This window comes from Pan paniscus, chromosome 13 (assembly GCF_029289425.2).
Source record: "Pan paniscus chromosome 13, NHGRI_mPanPan1-v2.0_pri, whole genome shotgun sequence".
Taxonomy (NCBI): domain Eukaryota; kingdom Metazoa; phylum Chordata; class Mammalia; order Primates; family Hominidae; genus Pan; species Pan paniscus.
In genome coordinates, this window is record NC_073262.2 from 99,278,331 (window position 1) to 99,299,417 (window position 21,087).

Below are 21,087 nucleotides of genomic sequence, written 5' to 3' on the forward strand. Positions count from 1 at the left end.
ATCAGAAATAATTAGTAGTTGGGGTTGATCCTGTGGGGAGCGATTGAGATTTTTGATATGGAAGTGACATAATGAAAACGGGAAAACAAATTTAGCAGTATTATAGGGTATTGAAAATAGGGAGAGAAATTGGAGGCAGGGAAACCAATTAGGAATCCATTGCATTATTTGAGGCATGAGCCAAATTAGGTCTGATCTAGGGTTGTGGCATTTTGAAAGGAAAGAGGAATGTTCTGAAAAAAAAAGATATGCTCGAATATGGTACTGGGAGGGACTGAAGGCAGTAAAGAAGGCAAAGATGGCTCTGAGGTTTTACATCTGAGATTGTGGTGCCATTTATCTTAATAAGAAAGAGAATAAGTAGGGAAAGCTGTGTTTTTCATCCTCAACTTCTAAGCACGAATAATATTTGAAGCTGGAAAAATAGAGTTCTTTAAAAAATTAAGAATATACCGTGTAAGTAAAATGTCTGTCAATTACCAGATTGACCTCTAATTATTGAATTTTATATAGGAGGTGGGTGCGATTAATCACTGTTTATGGTATAAAAGAGGAAATTATAGAAATCATGTATCAAAGTAATAAAATAACTTTCCTGTTAAGTAACTCCTGGTAATAATTACTTCAGACTTATAACAAGGAGTATTTATAACCATATTAAAAATAGCATTTATAGGTTGCCAGAAAAAAACCTGATTTGATCTGATATACCTATAGACAATTTCTTCCTGTCATTTCAGATTATTTAGAATCTTTTCTCCTTCTACTTTTAGAAGAATGCAGCCATTATTGAAGAGGAACTGAAGACCACAAAACGTAAAATGAACCTTAAAATTCAAGAGGTAAGACCAAAAGATGGAGGGTGGAGGAGGTGTTGGAATTGCAGAGGGGAAATCAAGAAAGCAGAAAGAGAGAATGAAAAGAAACCTTTGAAGAAGAAAATATGTGACTATGTAGTAGGAAGACTTTAAAAATATGCCACATTGAATTCAAGTGAAAGTGCCTGCCCTTACATGACATTAAGACTTCCTTTTACCTCAATACTGGCATAAAACTAGAAATAAAAAATAAATGCTTTGTGAACCAGGAAGGAATAGTTACCACTCGTGGCTGCCCGTACACCATAGTTAAGTGGACACTTTCTTGCAAAGTCCTTTTAATCTAAAGTTGTATTTAAAATAAAAAGCTATTAATAAGTCTGTTCATCTAATTTTACCTTAAACTTTCATTTCAGCTTGTTTTAGTAGATAGCAGATTGGGAAATATGAAATAGGTGGCTGCTAAAAGCTGTTGGACTAAAAATTTGCAGCTGAAAACAGTGGAAGAATCAGTAGAATTACTAACTCAATATACTCTGGCAGTGGCCTGAAACCTCAATATTCCCTGACATAATAGTATTAATAATTGATGTTAGTTCAAATCTAATGGGTCAAATTATATTTAAAAGATTCTGTTAATACAAAATAGAGAAGTAGACATACTTTTTAGGAAAATTCTTATGCAAAACTATTTTTAAGGTTATAAATTTTAGTGCTTAGGTGGTAAGCATAGGTATTTGGAAAATTGTCTTATATTGAGTACTTTATTTGCCAGTAATTACTGATAAAAGCTTGATGCTCATAGTTAGAATGTATTCAGTTTATTTCTAAGATATTGTACTAGACTATTTTTAGGGCAGTTTTAGGTTTACAGAAAAATTATGCAGAAAACACAGAGTCCTGTATACGCCTCTCTCCACTCCTGCAGTTTCACTGTTATTAATATCTTGCATTAGTGTGGTACTTTTGTAACTTTTGATGAGCCAATATTGAGCCATCATTTAGTGAAATATGTTAAGATTCACTATTCATCATGCTGTAAAGTGCTATGGGTTTGACAAATGCATAATGCCATGTATTTATCATTACAGGATCACACTGAATAGTTGCCCTGCCCTAAAAATGCCCTGTGTTCCACCTACCCATCCCTCCTCATGTCTTGCCCTGAGCCCCTGACAACCACTGATCTTTTTATTGTCTCTCTAGTTCTGTTATTGTTGGAATCATAGAGTATGTATGTAGTCTTTTTTGTACTGGCTTCTTTTATGCATATGCGCTTAAAGTTCCTTCATGTTTTCTCATGGCTCAGTAACTCATTTCTTTATATAGCTGAACAATATTCTATTGTATGTACCACAATTTGTTTATCCATTCACCTATTGAAGGACATATTGGTTGCTTCCAATTTTTGGCAATTATGAATAAAGCTGCTATAAACATTGTGTGCAGGTTCTTACGTAGACATACGTTTCCAACTCATTTGGGTAAATGTAATACCTAGGAGTGCAATTGCTGGTTCATCTGGCAAGCCTATGTTTAGCTTTGTATGAAGCTGCCAACCTGTCTTGCAGAATGACTGTATCGTTTGCATGCCCATCAGCAAGGAATAAGAGTTATGGTTGCTGCATATCCTCACCAGCATTTGGTCTTGTCAGTGTTTTGAATTTTTGCCATTCCAATGGGTATGTAGTGGCATCCTGTTTTGATTTGCAATCCCTAATGATATAATGACACTGAGAATCTTCTCATGTGTTTATTTGCCATCTGTATATCTCCTTTGGTGAGTTATCTGTTAGACTTTTACCCCATTTTGTAACTGGGTTATTTCTTATTGTTATGTTTTAAGACTTCTTTGTATATTTTGGATACCAGTCCTTTATCAAAGATCTGTTATGCAATTATTTTCCCCTGGTCTATAGCTTATCTTTTTATGCTCTTAGCTGTCTTTCACAGAGAAGGAACTTTTAATGAAGTCCAATATATCAATTTTTTTCTTTCATGGATTGTACTGTTAGAATTGTATCTAAAAAGTCGACAAACCCAAGTCACTAAGATTTTCTCTTGTATCATCTTCTAAGAGATTTTATAGGTTTTCATTTTACATTTAGGTCTTTGATCTATTTTGAGCTAATTTTCATGAAAGGTATGAGATCTGTATCTAGATGAATTTCTTCTTGGCATGTGGATGTCCAGTGTTTCCAGCACCATTTGTTGAAAAGACAATCCTTTATCCTTTGGATTGCCATTTAACATTATTTTTTACTGTGGAAGTCTTATTCTTAATTCTTGGTTCTATGATAAAGTCTTGAATTTTGATTAAGCTCTGTCAAAGACTTGCAGAAGTACTATGCTAGTCAAACATGGGCATTCTGAGGGTATGTGAAATAGAAAGGGTGTATTAGTTTGCTGGGCTGCCATAACAAAATCCTGAAGACTTGGTGGTATAAACAGAAATTTATTTGTTGAAGTTCTGGAGGCTTGAAGTCCAAGATCAAGTTGTTAGCAGATTTGGTTTCTTCTGAGGCCTTTCTCCTTGGCTTGCAGGTGTCCGCCTTCTAACTGTGTCCTCACATGCTCTTTTATTTGTGTGTACCCATCCCTGGTGTCTCTGTGTGTCCAAATCTCTTCTAATCAGGATATGGTCAGATTGCATTAGGGTCCACCCCAATGGCTTCATTTTAATTTAATCACCTGTTGAAAGGCCCTGTCTCCAAATAGAGTCTCATTGTGAGGTAGCAGATGTTGGGCTTCAACATAAGAATTTTGGAAGACACAATTCAGCCTATGACAGAGGGTTATATACAGATAGAAGAAGTGTGGTATTTATCTTCCTAAGAGATAATAAATATATATAAAATAGATACAAAATCTGGATGTGATAAACATTAAATGGATTAACCTATTGCCCTTAATAGTACTTCAGAAACAAATACTTCATTAGTAAAGGATTCTCTTTGTAATGTACTTTTGTATGGCACATTGTAGGTATATCACGTATAAAAGAGGAAAATGTCTCTTTTTAAAAGTGGCCGTTCTTTAAAAAGGTGGCCAGCTGAATGCTTTCAAGCCTACATAATGGGGGTGATTTAAACAATTTAAAAGAGTGAAATATTTAATTCTGAATGAACTAGAGATTGAATCACATTTGACAGTAATGCAACTAAAATTTAAATGAGTTGATGTCCTGGGTATTTTGAAACTTTCAAGGAATAAATTATATCTTGAACAAATTATAGTACCTAATTTGATATAAAGTTTAGGAAAGTATATTAAGCTACTCTATATGATAAAGTAATTATAATCTGATACTAAAATCTGAAAAAATATAACCACAAATAAAATGGCTCATTCTTACATAAGATTGTAATATTTAACTTATCATTGGATAAGTAAGCAATTTCTAAGCTTAAAAAGAATAAAATTATAAAATGGTCCATAGATTTGACCACATAAGAATATATAAAAAGCAAAACTAATAAAGCAGCAGTCCCTAACCTTTTTGGCACTAGGGACCAGTTTCTTGGAAGACAGTTTTTCCATGGGATTGTGGGGATTGAGGGGAATGGTTTTGGGATGAAACTGTTCCACCTCAAATCATCAGGCATTAGTTAGATTCTCATAAGAAGTGCACAACCTAGATCCCTTGCATGCACAGTTCACAATAGGGTTCACAGTCCTATGAGAATCTAATGCTGCCACTAATCTGACAGGAGGCGGAGCCCAGGTGGTAGGGCTGGTTCACCCACTGCCCACCTGCTGCTGGGTGGCCTGGTTCCTAACAAGCCATGGAGTAGTACCAGTCTGTGGCCCCAGGGGTTGGCGACCCCTGTAATAAGGTATTATAACACAAATAGGCAAAGTGTTAATAGTTTTCCCTTTTAAAGAATTTAACAGCCTGGGCAACATGGCAAAACCCCATTTCTGGAAAAAAAAAAAAAAAAAGAAAAAAGAAAAAAAGCCAGGCACAGTGGTGTACACCTGTGGTCCCAGCTACTTAGGAGGCTGAGGTGGGAGGATCACTTGAGCCTGGGAGGTCGAGGCTGCAGCGATCATGCCACTGCACTCCAGCGTGGGCCACAGAGTGAGATCCTGTCTCCAAAACCCACCCCACAAAAACTTAAAACTGCCAAGCATGGTGGCTCATACCTGTAATCTCAGCACTTTAGAAGGCTGAGGCAGGAGGATTGCCTGAGCCCAGGAGTTTGAGACCAGCCTTGGTAACAAAGTGAGACCCTGGCTCAACAACAAATTTTTTAAATTAGCTGGGCATGGTGGCACACTCCTTTAGTACCAGGTACTCAGGAGGCTGAGGCGGGAGGATCACTTGAGTTGGGGGAGGTCAAGACTGCAGTGAGCCATGGTTGCACCATTGCACTCAGCCTGGCTGACACAGTGAGACCCAGTCTCAAAAACAAAAACAAAAACAGTAAAATTGTCTAAAAGTGCCCAAAAAACAATGGACAAAGCATAAGTATGACAGTTTATTACATAAATATATATAAAGAGTTGATAACTATATTAGAAGATATTTAATCTCACAGTAACCAAAGAAATCCAAAATTATTAAGATGTTAGTTTTCATTTATTGGATCAGAAGAGATTTAAGAAAATTTTAATACATAGTACTGATGAGATTTATTCAAATACTATTGATAAGAAGGTAATAATTGGAAAATTATGAAGGTAATAATTGAAAAAAGATTCTTATAGGAATTTATCTTAATGAAATAATCAGAAATGTAAGGAAAGATCTACTCACAAGTATGTTCAGGAGAGCAGTATTTACAGTAGTGAAAAATTGGAAAAACCCTCATGTCAAATATCAAGGATATGATTTAAAAAGTTATAGAGCATTTCCAAAATGAGCAATCTTGTAACAGTCATATCCCAACACATTTTTTTACCTCTTTTAACCTTTAAAAAATGTTTTAAAAATTATAAAATATATTATCCATAGAGAAAAAAATGTGTACAATTTAGAAAACAGGTATAGTATACTCTTAATGTCATCTACACTGGGGTTTTAAAATAGGATTTCTTTCAGTTTCACATCACTTCTTAAAAGGAATAGCGTTCTCTGCAATTCCCATTTCAATTGGAAAGAATCTCTTTACCTAATAATAAAAGACACTCTTTACCTAATAATAAAAGAGACTCTTATTAATGGAAAGGATCTCTTTACCTAATAATAAAAGAGACTCTTAACCTTCTTTATATTTTATGTGATTCTTTTTATAGTCACTTATTGACAGAAATAAGGTCAGTGTGCCTCCAAAACAGGGAAGAAAAAAAAAAAGTGTGTTTTTCTACTCTCACATACCTCGCAGCAGAACACTTCTGACACCCGAAGACACACCAAGAAATTCTGTTCTTCAGTGGACACCAGTTGAGTGTCCTGTAACTCAATTCAGTCCTGACACTGACACTATCTACCTGAAGACAGGTGAGGACTCAGTCTCACAAGATTGCCCCCCACTTTAGATGCCAATTGCAAGCCCCAAGTTGTCCTTCTGACTGACTTGCAAAAAATCGATGTTCCCATGATGCCCCTCTGCAAGTTGAAATAATTTGCTGGAACAGCTCAGAGAATTCAGAGAAACGCTTCACTTGCATTTACCCATTTGTTATAGAGGATATTACAAAAGATACAGTTGAGCAGCCAGATGGAAGCGATGCATAGAGCAAGGCATGTGGGAAGGGACGCAGGCCCTTTCTGGGGCTCACCACCTTCCAAGCACCTCCATGTGTTCAGCTGTCCAGAAGCACTCTGAACCCAGTTCTTTTGAATTTTTATGGCGGCCTCATTACATAGGCATGATTGATTAAATCATTGGCCATTGATGATCAACTTACCTTTCAGCCCTTCTCCCCTCGTTAGAGGTTGAGAGGAGGGGCTAGAAGTCCCAGTCCTCTAGTCATGCCTTGATCTTTCTGGGGACCAGCCCCCATCCACAGCTACCTACCTTCCCCCACCCCCAGCCAATCAGTCATTAGCACACAAAAGACACTCTTATGAGGTGATTCCAAGTTTTTTATGAGCTGTGTGCCAGGAACGAGGGTCAGAAATGAAATACATATTTCTTATTATATCACAATAGCACAGTACCCAAATTCTTTTGAGTGTCGGTTTGGTCTGCTACTTAATGGTTACTTCATTATTTGTTTAGACCTCTAAATTCCAAAATAGAATGAAAACAGTTTTCAGAGCGATGTGTATAATACTGCAGGATAAAAAATATGTAGATAAATCAAAATACAGGAAAATAAGAGTTGAAAATAAAGTCAGAAAATATAGAAATACAGAAAATACACACTAAGGTAAGATACTAGTGTTTTTCAAACTTTTTTTGACAATCCATTGTTGGACATATATTTTACACTGCAACACACATACATATACACAAACATTTCCCAAAGCAACACTTACCCTTACTACTTGCATGCACTCTGATATTTTCTTTCTACTCTTTTATTTTTTCCTTTTTCTGAGTGCTTCCTTAAATTTACTAATGGATTTTGACCTCCAGTTTAGAAAACAGACCTAAATTATGGGAGGATGGGTGCAATACGTTTGATCTACATTCCTTAGGAGGTAATCCTAGGCCATCTAGGGAGAAACAAAAGCATGTTTCTGAGTAGTCATAAATGAATTAAGACTGTTTGGGGGTGAGATGGCAAGTCTGATAAACTTCTCAGGTAACTTTGATCTTTGTTAAACTAGTATGATCAATTGGTCTTGCCTAACTGCGGTGTTGCTTTGTAGCTAAGGAGACAACTGGCTCAGGAGAAGTACCTTAGGGAATCTTTAGAGAAATCAGCATCAGCCATGCTCCTCAAAATACAAGAAATGGGATCAACAGTGGAGGTAGAACGAAAACAGGTAGAAAGATTTCTTCTCCTTATGTGGTTTGGGAAATGAAACCAAACAAAAACTGATATTTTACCTATAAACTTAAAATTTTACTAATTGCCTCTAGATTTATTAAAATATTTACTTTTTGTTAGCAATATGTTAACAATCTTACTACAGTTTTTTTTAAGTTAGTGCAAAATAAGAAAGACCCTAATGTCATTATTCAACACTCTTAATTTATGAATCAGAGAGCTAAGGACTAGAGAGGTTAATTTACCTCAGGCTTTATAGAGGTGAACTCTTAGCTCCTAAGAGAAAGATAAAGTATTTTTCCCTTATACCATACAATCTCTGCTATAGACATTGATTTTGGAAGGCATTGCCCTGGTCTCATGCTGTGTATGTCTGACATGGATAGAAAATAAAGTCTAAAGCGATCTAACACTGGAAGCATATCAATAAGTAAAACAATCAGGACTATATTTACACTGCTGTTTTCAATTATCATTATTTATTTTAACATGATATTTTGCCTTCATATTTGTTATTTGAAGTACCTACAAATAATTTAGAATACTTTAAATTCTAACCAAGTCAGTTCATATTTTCATATTTTAATATAATTGGATGACATAATCTTTATTATTTTAACCAATGGAAAAAGTTTCCCTTCATAACTGAATTATAACAAGGATTCTACTTTAGGAATTGCAAATGATCCTTTGTTGCTGTAACTTGCAATGCCAATATGGTAGCCATTAGCCACATATGGCTATTCAAATTAGTTAAATAAAAGATTTATTTTTTCACACTAGCCACATTCAAGTGCTCAGTAGCCACTTGTGGCTAGTGGATTACTGTATTGGAGAGTGCACAGAAGGTTCTATTGGATGGCACTGCTCCAAGACCACATTCTGTTGAGATTTTAACTGTAACATAGACTAACTTCTTGTTGCTTCTCAGTGACATTAAGGTTGGAATGTTGCCTTATACATGTGCTATAAGGCAGCTTACTTGAAATCTTTATCTCACAGAAAAGGAGTTTTTCTTATACAATTTCAGGTGCACATTTTGCAGCAAAACTGCATTGCTCTACGTGATTCTATACAGAGCACTCAAGAACTACTGGCCCAGGAACAAAAAAAAAAAGAAGAGTTGGAGATTGCTACTTCACAGCTCAAATCTGATCTAAGTATGAAAATAGATGCTAGAAATCACCCTCTTGTTAGTTTTTTGAGATTTCATGGAAAAACTCTTAAGATCCCAGATTCTTAAAGTGGCCAGTGTTATTGGTATTTCCCACAGTGCCGTATGTAAAAAATTGCAGATTTCCCTTCTACCTGCAGTACTGAGACAGAGAAGGATTGTTGTTAATAATATATTTGACCCTCTTAATTGTAAACTATTCCTTATTTGTTTTTTTCCAGCTTGTTTGTGGACCTGGGAATATTTGGTTTCTAGACATCTGGCTTGAATATTGGGCAAAAAAAGTAAAACAATAGATTGAATATTTGATAATAGAATATTAGTAAGGTAGTAAGGCCATGAATCCTTGATAACTTATGGATTCTATCAGTTCATCATGTCAGATTCTCCATTCTTCATGTTATCAATCTATTTTGGTTAACCTATATTTGTAGAGATGGATAGTTGTAAGGTACCTTTAAGAGAGCTTAGATTAATCTCCTCTTTTTATAGATGAGTCCTCAAAGATGACAGAGCTAGGAAAGGAAGGAGCCTAGACTTGATCCCAAGGTGTTCGGTCATGTTTCTTCTAACCCATCAGCCTTTTATCATACTACTGTTGCTAGTACTTCATTATAAAGCAGTTTCCAGGTAGTCTCAATGACAGAGGTCACAGAGTTACAGGGCAGTGCTTCATGTGATTTAATACATCATGGTTTACACCGAACTTTCACATGAACTATTTCATTCAGTACTCAAAGCTATCCTTCCAGAGTTACAAAAGGAAAAAATGGCAAAGTAAGACCTAGACCTGGATCTTCTAACTCCAAGCCCAGTGTACTCTCCAGTTCACCTTCTGTGCTCTATGGCTGCTGTAATGGGGGCAGAGAATACCAAAAAGGAAATGGAAATTATAAAAAATATAGAGCAAGAGTAATCTATTCAATGTTTTGACTTACTGCTTTTAGCAGAAAGTATTCCCTTTTCTTATAGTAGTGAATTACTGTGTGAAGTTCTCACCGACAATGCCCCTGGATAATTTTCTGTCTTTCTGTAATTGTGTGCCTACAAAAATACATGTATATTTTATGGTGCTGCCACATTGTCTCATTTGAGCACTGCAACAACCTGTCAGATAGATAAGAAAATACACACATTCTATAGAAGATACAAAAGGGGTTGAGCGCGGTGGCTCAGCCTGTAATCCCAGCACTTGGGGAGGCCCAGGCAGGCGGATCATGAGGTCAGGAGATTGAGACCATCCTGGCTAACACGGTGAAACCCCATCTCTACTGAAAATACAAAAAATTAGCCAAGTGTGGTGGCACGCGCCTGTAGTCCCAGCTACTTGGGAGGCTGAAACAGAGAATCGCTTGAACCCAGGAGGCTGAGGTTGCAGTGAGCCGAGATCGTGCCATTGCACTCCAGCCTGGGCGACAGAGCAAAACTCCATCTAAAAAAAAAGAAGAAGATATAAAAGGATCCACACTGACTGTACCCAAAGAGCCACAGCAAGTAGAATAGCTGGGCCTAAAACAGGTATCTATTATATTAGTTGGCCCTCTGAATTTTTATGTTACTTTCTTGTTGGATTAATGCTTTATTTTTGAATTTTGTAAAGAGTTTGTGCAACACCCTTAAAAAATGAAGATTAAAACAACAGTAATTCAAACTGACATGAGGAAAAGGAAGCCTGTCTGAATGCCAGCTAGGTGCATAATATTGAATTATAGACTTGACATATATGCAATTTTATTACTTTAAGGTACAAGTAGTTGTTTGAGCTACATTAATAAAAGGAATGCCTTTAAATATTTGCTTCAATGAATTAAAACATGTAATTGTTTATCAACAATAAGCATTTATATACAGATTTATAGTACTTAAGATGAATAAATTGTTCTTCAAAGTAAGATAAACACTCCCTTTTCATTCTTAACTTTGGTTAGTAGAATTTTCCCAAAGTCATATAGTTCATCTTTTTTACCCTTCATGTATTTTAAATTAGAGTTTATTCTGATGAATTGTGGATTCATGTGTTCAAAAAGTACAGTTTTTCTAACGTATATCCTATATAAAATATCAGTTTTTACGTGTTTTATGATTTCTGGCTTTAGAATATTTAAGTGAAACAAGACTGATATGAATTTTTCTGTGAAGGCAAAACATTACTCTCAGATAAGTTTACACTTTTTGGCTACTAGTATATAATGCCAAACTGTTCCACAATTTTCTGTGTTTGGTTTTCTTTTCACTGTACATGCTCTGAGTGGTTTCAAATCTTTTTTTCTGTACAAAATCATCCTCCTGAGTTCTAGACCAGTATCTTACTGCCAACTAAATATCTACATTTGGATGCCTTGCAGATATGTCAAAACACATAGAAAACTTGTGTTTCACTCATTCTATCCCCGAAACCTGCTCCATGCTGTGTATTCCCTATTTAGCTGAAGAGTCCACTGTTTACCCTGCTGCCCAAGTCTGAATGCCAGATGTTCTCCTTGTCTCATCTGTTGTTTTACCCCACCAGTAAGCCACCAAGTCCAAAAGTGCTCTCTGTTTACTGTTTCACAGATCTGTTTTTCCTCTGTGTCTCTGTTGTCATGACCAGTGAGAGTCGGTCCTCATCGTCATTACTTTATTGAATTGTCATTTACTCATATGTCAGTTACTTTAACAGCTACTAAATTCATCTCCTTGCCTTTATTGTACCTTTGTTACAGTGATCTTTCTAACAAAAATCTTTTGATCATGCCCCTCCTCAGCTTAAAATCCTTCAGAGACCTCATTTACCATTGCAAATGACTGTGGACTAGTTTCTTGGTAATTCCATAACAGTTTCTAGTCTATAAAAATATTATAGAAATAGTTGGGTTCTCCTTATCTCTACAAAAAATAGACATAAAATATTTAAAGCTTCTCACTATGTGATTTTAATGTAGCAAGTTACTATTATCATAGTTATGTGGAATTTTTGTTTTTAGCTTCTAGAGATGACCTCATTTCCAAGTTGGTTGAAGAAAATAAGGTGAGTTTTGAAGTTGTGGAGTACAGAGGTGGTCTTTCCTCTCTTCACTAAGTCTTATTTCCTCTTCCATGTTGGCTTACAGTGCTTCTTATTCTCATCAAAGTTTTATTTAAAAAGTTTCATGTAAATGAGTAGTATATTTAGGATAATAGTATTAGGAACTAAGAAATCATTTCATGAAGGTTATTAGAGTTTGAAAAATGTCATTTGGCAAAAATAAGACTTATTTGTGTTTTTTGCCTATTGTAAACTAATTGTTATAAAATAAACTTAATGAAATGTAAGAAATATAACTACTTTTTGGTGTTGGTGGTTGCACAACAGTATGAATGTGTTTAATGACACTACACACTTACAGTGATTTGAATGATAAATTTTGTCATGTATATTTTGCCATAATTTTTAAAATTAAAAACATAATGATTTTATATCTTACTACATTTGTAAGTCTCTTGATGTGTCGATTCTATTTCTTTTGGATGCTATCTCATCCTGTGTTATATGTTGTCTGTTTTTCTTGAGATGCTTCTCCTGGGAAAATAGAAGGGTAGTTCTTCCTCTGTAGGAAGAAGATTTATACTTTGTCCTTCCCCATTCTGCTAAGTACCTTTTAGGGAAAGCCCCACCTACAATGCACATCTGTATCACTTCTCTCATCTCAAAGAAAACTAGCTTTTTTTTTTTTTTTCTATAACCACAGAACAAAGGTGTTTTCTTCTGCTCCACTCTCAGGTCCTCGTTTTTGAAAATATCTTCACTTATAACTTTAAAAGATCCTTGAATGTGTTCCTTTGAAGTCATAAGATCTTACTGCTAATAGGAAAAAATGTGTATGTATAATAATATAACAAATATTTAATCTTAGGGAGTAGAACTGTGATATAAAGATACTAGGTATATTTAGGCTATGGTTTTAGGCAAATTCTAACTGAAATCTCAATATAAGAATGGATTTAATAAACAGTTTTGAAAAAATAGGCTTTATTTTTAAGAGCAGTTTTAAGTTCACAACAAAATTGAACAGAAGATAAAGAGATTTCCCAAATACTCTCTGCCCCTATTCATGCATAGCCTTCCTCATTAGCCGTTTGATGGATGTCCATTTAAAAAATGGATGCACCATTTTACATCCCCCACCAGAGTGGTACCATATTACAGTTGATGAACCTATATTGACACATTATCACCCAGAGTCCATAGTTTACATTAGGGTTCACTCTTGGTGTTGTGCATTCTATGGATTTAAAGAAATGTATAATGACATATATCTACCATTATAGTAGATATGTTTTATAGTATCATTCAGAGTAGTTTCATTGCTCTAAAAATCTTCTGTGCTTTGCCTATTCATCCCTCCCTCCCCTTCTAATCCCTGGCAATCATTGATCTTTTTACTGTCTCCATAGATTTGCCTTTTCCAGATGCCATATAGTTGGAATCATATAGTCTATAGCCTTTCAGACTGGCTTCTTTCACTTAGTAATAAGTATTTATGTTTCCTCCATGTCTTTTCATGGCTTGATAGCACATTTTTCTTTCTTTTCTCTTTTTTTTTTTTTTTTGAGACGGAGTCTCACTCTGTCACCCAGGCTGGAGTGCATTGGCACTATCAGCTCACTGCAACCTCCGCCTCCTGGGTTCAAGCAATTCTCCTGTCTCAGCCTCCCGAGTAGTTGGGATTACAAGTGCCCTCCACCACGCCTGGCTAATTTTTGTATTTTTAGTAGAGATGGGGTTTCACCATGTTAGCCAGCTGGTCTCAAACTCCTGACCTCAGGTGATCTGCCTGCCTCAGCCTCCCAAAGTGCTGGGATTACAGGGATGAGCCATCGTGCCTGGCTGAAAGCTCATTTATTTTTAGTGCTGAATAATATTCCTTTGTCTGGATATACCACAAGTTATCCATTAACTTACTCATGGACATCTTGATTGCTCCAACCTTTGGCAATTATGATTAAAGCTGCTATAAGTATCTGTGTGCAGGTTTTTGTCTGGGCATAGGTATTCAGCTCCTTTGGGTAAATCCCAAGGAGCATGATTACTGGATCATATGGTAAGAATATGTTTAGTTTTGTAAGAAATCACCAAACTGTCTTCCAAAGTAGCTGTACCATTTTACATTCCCACCAGCAATGAATGAGAGTCCCTGTTGCTCCACATCCTTGACACCAGTTGGTGTTGTCAGTGTTCTAGATTTTGGCCATTGTAATAGGTGTGTAGTGGTATCTCATTATTGTTTTAAATAAACAGTTTTGATAAATAGTTTTGAAATAAACAGAAGTTTAGGAGTTGAAGATACCAAGATTTTTATACATTCTTTATAAGACATTTATAAAGTTCCAGTGTATGTCATTGGAACTTGAACTTGTACTGGCCAAAATACAAAATAGTTATTTTTATAGGGGTGCACATAGTATCTCTTATATGTGAAAAAGAGAGTAATTTTTTTTCTTATAGAACCTGCAGATATCTTTCAACAAGGAACATGAAGAAAATGCATATTTGAGGTCCGAAATAATGTCTCTTCATGAAGCATCAGAAAAAGCACAAGTAAATGCTCATGATTTTGTTAGTTTTTAGATGTTATTTAATTTTGTTCAATTAAATAACCAAGAAACAAAATTAGTCTTGATTATATAAATTCATACCATCTCCATCACCCAACTTTTCATTTCCATAAGATTTATTTCATCTTTGAAACATTATCAAATTAACTACATTTCTCATTTCACTCTCCAAATTCCTATGATATATAAGTATACAAGATGTACCACTAAAATTATGCACTAGTTTACACTTTGCCTTTGCTTGCTTTCTAATTTGCTCATTAAATATATGTATTTCCCCCTCCAAAGTGAACTTCTGAATAATTCCATGGCAAGGGCTATGTCTTATACTTTCTTTGTATCTTCTATAGTAAATAATTATACAGTAGGAACCTAACAAATGCTTGCTGGATTTTGAAGTTAGATGTAATCATTTCTGGGATGGTGATTCCCAAATTCAGCTGATGTTTTATATATATGTGCATCTGCAACAAAAAGTCACCAGATATGCAGTCAAATTGGAGTTACTTATCACAGAGCCAAAAGAAGTGTTTATCATTTAAAATAACTTTTCTCTTGGTACAATTTCATTGTCTCAATATTAGGATCATAGTGTTGCTGGGCTCTGTGTATAATAAAAATAATGAAGTATAAAATGAATGTGTTTTTAAATATAATAACATCAACTACTATTACTCTTCCTATACTAATAGTAGGTAACATTTTTACTGAGCCCCTTCTACATTCCAGGCACAATTCCAGGCACCTTATATTAGTAACAATTGTAATCCTCACAATAGCCCTATGAAATGCAAACTTATTCACATTTTAAAGATAAGGAAGCTGATGTACAGAGAAGTTCAGGAACATAGATAATAGGTGGCAGAGTTGGAATTTGAACTCAGGTAACCTGGCTCCAAAGAAAAGTAGCTGTTTCTTTTCAAGGAGCAAGGGTTCTCTGTTTCGTCCCCAGGTATTCTTTGATGAATAGCTTGTACATCTGCATCTGGTGTGACTTTAAGCCCCTGAATTTGTTTCTAACTACTGTACTGCCTGCCCATACCACTTGTGATGTTTGCCAGATAATCTTTTATTTATCTTTTCTTTTACTCCATTTTATTTTTTGTGTGTTTTCTTCCTAGTGCTCCTTCAAAGTTGCTTGTTCTTGAAGAACTTGTTTAAAACATAAGATCTTTGCCAAATCTACCTTGCAAAAATAACTGATAATTGAGATAAATGTTTCTTTCAATAATACAAATTTCAAATTATGAAAAGAGAATTATTAACTACCTACATATATGATAGATCTGTGTAGCTCAAACAATTTTTGTTTTATTTTGAAAGATTAATCTCGTGATGGTAAAATCATCTATATTTTGCTTTTATGAATATTGTCAGCTGGTGGTGAAGGAGCTTAGGTATTTTGTGTTACCAGCTAAATAATTCTGAATGCTCATGGATTTCTATAATATTGGCTAGGTACTGACATTGTAAATTCCATTTTGCAGATGTCTTGCTCTAATGAACCAGTGTTCAAATTTGTGAAGAATAGAAGATCAGTAAAATGCCATATGCTTCAGTTGCTCTGCCAAATCAACAAATCTCTTAATTTAGAATTATTTATGGTATAGACTTTTAATATTTGGAAGTATTTTTTAAACTAATGACATGTGAATTGAGGATAGGTTAAATAGATTAGTTTCATATATACAGTGAGATACTATGCAATCATTAAAAATAATAATACATAAGTAAAAATAATTCTTTATTGGAGAGACCAATGACTTGCTGTGTGTGTTTTCTTAGGTTTTGAATGACCAATTGACTAAAAAGTGTTCAGAGTTGAGCTGCATGCTTCAGACTGTTACTATGGAAAAAGCCAGAATCATTGCTGACCATCAGGCCATTCTGCAGGTATTCGTTTAACATGAAAGCCAACCAGAAAGCCAGCCTGGTTGATAGATCAGGAAATGTTTATGGTCAACTGGAGAAATAAAATATTTTAACAATAAATCTCAAAAAATCTACTGAATTATCTTATTTCTATTAGTGCTTTTCAATTTTCATCAGAGGGGTGATTTGGCCTTACACTCAGGGCTCTTCATGATTTCTTCTCAAATATCATCACTTGAGGAAAAATAATTATTTGTCCCATTGTTTATAGAATCATGGAGAACACATATGACTAACCTTAAAGTACTTAACCTTTTCCTCAAACACCTTGCGATTTCTCCTTTTGCTTATGCCATTTTCTCTGCTGAGAATGCTTTTTACTTCATCTTCAATATCTGAAATTCTGTTTATTCTTTAAGAGTCACTTTCATCAGGCAGCTTGATCATCCCAACAAGAAGGGATAAGTTTTCCCTTTCAACTTCTATTCCTGGGACACTAAACAGACCACCATAGTAATAGATCACTTTCTCTTTTTGTAAGCATACTTACTATATATACTAAGCATTGTGCTAAGGATTTTACACATATTACCTTTAATTACCGTTAATTGTAGCAGCCATTATGTAAAAGGATATTTATTATCCTCATTTTACAGATAAGAAAATGAGGGTTAGAGAAGTTCACTTGCCCAAATTCACCTAACTAGTAAGAAGTAGAGTTGTGTTTTAACCTAGGGTGACTCCAGAGTCAATGTATATAATCATTATGTTATGCTGCATCCCTATTCTGCATTCTCTAGTAGTAATTTATGTGCTGGTTCATTTCCTGGATTACACTGTGAGCTCTCTAGAGGCAAGGACATTACCTTATATATCTTTATTTCTCATAGTGCTAAGCATGCTTTGCAGATAACATATACTCAATAAATACTTAGTTTTTAACTCTGTGCAAGTATAATGCTATATCTAGATAGGATTATAGTGGTGAACAAGACAAAATTCCTACTTTCATGGACTTATAATTCAGTGGACTGAATATATAGTGAAATATTTATTACAAATATTTCAAAATTTTGGAATATAACAATTGGGATCCCATTTTACCAGTGCGAAGACTTGCTTTGCAATCAAATATTGTTAAAATAGAAGTTTTTTAAAAAGTATTTATAAAACTAATTGTTGATATGTACTGTATTTGCAAAAACTTTATGGATTATGTGTAGGGGTATATGGTACATAAAAATGTCATGTTTTGATAATTCCAAAATGGTGAGCCAAAGAAAATAAACTATGTAAAACAGTTATAGTGCTTCTGATGTAACATTATCTGAGTGCAATTTAAGATAGTCTTAAAAGAATTCACAGCAAACTGTTAAACATGATAATCCTTAGAATGTGGGATTATTTGGAGGGGAAGTGCAGATAGAGAGGAAAGGATCTTTTCACTTTATATACATTTATATTGTTTTACTTTTAAAAATAAAGTACCATATTGAAATTTTAAAATACCAAAAATACTTGTAATATAATTTTCTATATTTAAAAATTTGTTGGTATTAGGAGTTTTATAATTTTTCAGCAGGCTGGGTAAATAATGCATCTTGACTATTGGCTAGTAGAGCTATAAAATGATAGAACTAGTCAACTCAGAGGAGGACAAAGAGAAACTGGGCATTGAAATAAATGGTTTTAAAAAGAGGTTTTATTTATGTAAATGAAACTTGTTTTTTTAAGTTAGTTCAGTGTTTTTGATCAGTTACTCCAAATGACACCCTATCAAAAGACTTTGTGGAGCTTCAACTTCTAATATTGCTTTTAACACTCAGGTAGAGCAGAAAATGATGACGCAGACATTTCAAGAACAAAACTTATTGCTGGATGCAGCCCATGCCAGTATCACAAATGAACTACAGACTGTTCAGAATGAGAAAACCCAACTCCAAGCACATCTGTAAGTAAATTATGGGCAACTTCTTATACATCTTTTGTTCTTGCATGTGTGTTTCTTATCATGTGTCCGTCTCAGTCTTATCGTCAATGAAAACATTTGATTCTGCATTTTTTGGGCCAGCCACAGAGCTAAAATAAAGACTCTGCCCTCAAGAAACTAGTTTTGTTAGAACATTTTGGTAACTACTCTCAGTCAGGAAATATGTTCTATAAGAACATTTAATTGCTCTTTCTGTTAAATTAGAACTCTAATTTAGCTCTCATATTTTCTTGTTCTCTTCCTGCAGGGATCATTTAATCCTTGAGCATAACCAGTGTATCCAGAAAGCACAGGATGCTGAAAAGAGAACAGCTGTGCAAAAAGAGCTGCTAGAATCAACTATTGCAAGATTGCGAGGTGAATTGGAAGCATCAATGCAAGAGAAGAAGTCTCTGCTAGAGGAGAAAGAAAGATTTCAGAGGGAGGTAGGTAGAAGCAAATTTACATTATCTTCTTGTTGTGGTGTGATGATGTTTTAAAATTGCATTCTAAATGCAAAAGACAAGAAAAGAAATAAAACCCAGATGCAGTTTGTCTGAGTTGCCCAGTAAAGAATCTTTAGGTGGCTAACCTATGCCTTTTAGCATGTGAAGTAGTCTGTGCCAAATAGAACAGTATATACTTATCCGGCGTTAGTGAATGTTAACTAGTAATTCACACATCCTCGTGTTAGTTAAGGGGTCAGATTTTAAAAATTGATTTCTCCTGAAGGAGTGGGACAGTGAAGGTTAAGGGGAAACAGCCCTGTCTTCCTACTTAGGAAGGAACTAGCAGAGTCTGACATGCAGACGTGTCTTTCTAATTTCAGGGCTATTTGTGAAGTCTGCTCTGCCTCAGAGACTCCCTGATTGACCCCTTTTCTGAGAGGATGTGCTATCTCTGCAGTGTAGGTATTAATTGACATGCAGGATATGTGTGCTATAGTGGAGCCTGTCAGCTGCTATAAAATTGACCTATTCCTTTTTTTTCCCATCCCCCTTGGGCAGCTTAATAAAACAGAAAAAGAAATAGTGCAAGAAAGATGCAATTTGGAAAAGGAATTAGCTAAAAACAAGGTATTCTACATTTTACTTACTGATATTTCACTATATTTCCTTCTGTATTGCTGACTACCGTATCAGCTTATCTTAATGAGGAGATGGCTGATGAATACCAAGCTGCAGGGAAAGGAGAGCTATGAAGCTGGATGCCACTCAGAGCACACCAGTCACTGCAGCAGAAGGTTGTTTCTGGGGAACATTTTCTTGTTGAGCATCTGATATTTGCCAGTGAGTCATCACTGCCTCTGGCCCTAGTGTTAACTGAGGATTCTAGCCAAGAAGTCACCTGAGAGTTAGCTAGTGGGCGTGTGAGAGGCAAAGAGATGATTGCTGACTAGGCTGTTTTTAAATAAAAAACTAACGGCTGGGTGAGGTGGCTTGCGCCTGTAATCCCAGCACTTTGGGAGGCCAAGGCAGGTGGATCATTTGAGGTCAGGAGTTCGAGACCAGCTCGACCTACATAATGAAACCCCATCTCTACTAAAATACAAAAATTAGCTGGGCATGGTGGTGGGCGCCTGTAATCCCAGCTACTTGGGAGGCTGAGGCAGGAGAATCGCCTGAACCCAGGAGGCAGAGGTTGCAGTGAGCAGAGATTGCACCACTGCACTCCATCCTGGGCGACAGAGCAAGACTCCCTGTCAAAAAGAAAAAAAAAAATACAAAAAACTAAGGCTGCCTAAGTACCTATCAGCACCTGCCCTGTATCTTCGAGGTACCATTTTCTGGGTTCTAAAACAGTAGAATGTCCAGAGAAACAAATGAAATCCTTATTAAAATTAAACAAGAACCAATCTTTAAAACATTGCTGTTTGTGTTTCAAATTTTGAAGAGAGTAAAGATTATGTATCACTGTCATCTGGAGAATATATCTGGAGCAGCAAGGAGTTATTAGCTTACTTAGACAAGAAATCCAGCAATAGGTATTGGGTATAGTCGTCAAACCTTGACTGTTTCTTTGCTTCTGGTTTGCCCAAGTAGCATTTGTATTACCATGTATACATGTAAACTTTTAATTTAAGGATTGGAGAGAGGAGAAATGCTAGAGTTTGAGCCTGAGCTCAAACGCAGTTACCACCAAGCTAGCAGGTGCTTTCTCTGGTTCTAGTGATATGAAAATAGTCCACCCTAAAAATCCTCAAATGAGGCTGACTTCCTGTGGCAAGGACTTTGGTGGTATCAATTTGACTTCAACCATGCTTTCTAAAATTGGGAAAATTGGTGACTACTATTAAATTCAGTAATGCTTTTTGCTTAAAAATGTTAGTGAATGAGAGTGGGCGTGGTGGCTCACACTTGTAATCCCAGCACTTTGGGAGGCTGAGGCAGGCAGATCACTTGAGGCCAGGAGTTTGAGACCAGCCTGGCCAACAAGGCAAAACCCTGTCTCTACTAAAAATACAAAAAAAATTAACCAGGTGCGGTGGCGCACACCTGTAATCCCAGCTACTCAGGTGACTGAGGCATGAGAATTGCTTGAACCTCGTAGGTGGAGGTTGCCAAGATTGCACCACTGCATTTCAGCCTGGGTGACAGAGTGAGACTCTGTCTCATAAAAAAGTTAGTGAATGTTACATGGCCAAGGCAAATGCTGTGAATATGTTTGGGATAAAAACATAGCATTATTATTTTGCTTGTCTGATTTCATTCGTCTTAATGTAGACTAAGTGTAAGTTCATGGTGCTGAAAGATACTTGTTCATTAGAGACTTTCTATGAAGCCAAATGATAGTGC

At 35.7% G+C, this 21,087-nt stretch overlaps 1 protein-coding gene across 4 annotated transcripts in view; it reads left to right on the forward strand.

Annotated features, from left to right (window-relative positions):
* Positions 1-21,087, forward strand: part of CCDC150 (coiled-coil domain containing 150) — a 93,189-nt gene that overhangs the window by 18,618 nt on the left and 53,484 nt on the right. For 2 of the 4 annotated variants that reach the window (XM_055108914.1, XM_055108916.2), the window contains exons 5-13: positions 774-842; positions 7,582-7,698; positions 8,734-8,863; positions 11,841-11,884; positions 14,342-14,434; positions 16,237-16,344; positions 18,150-18,274; positions 18,561-18,738; positions 19,300-19,368. In XM_055108914.1, the coding sequence (XP_054964889.1) occupies positions 774-842; positions 7,582-7,698; positions 8,734-8,863; positions 11,841-11,884; positions 14,342-14,434; positions 16,237-16,344; positions 18,150-18,274; positions 18,561-18,738; positions 19,300-19,368 (933 nt within the window). Of the gene's footprint in view, positions 1-773; positions 843-7,581; positions 7,699-8,733; positions 8,864-11,840; positions 11,885-14,341; positions 14,435-16,236; positions 16,345-18,149; positions 18,275-18,560; positions 18,743-19,299; positions 19,369-21,087 lie in introns of all 4 variants that reach the window. The other 2 variants (XM_055108915.1, XM_055108917.2) reach the window with 2 other exon arrangements.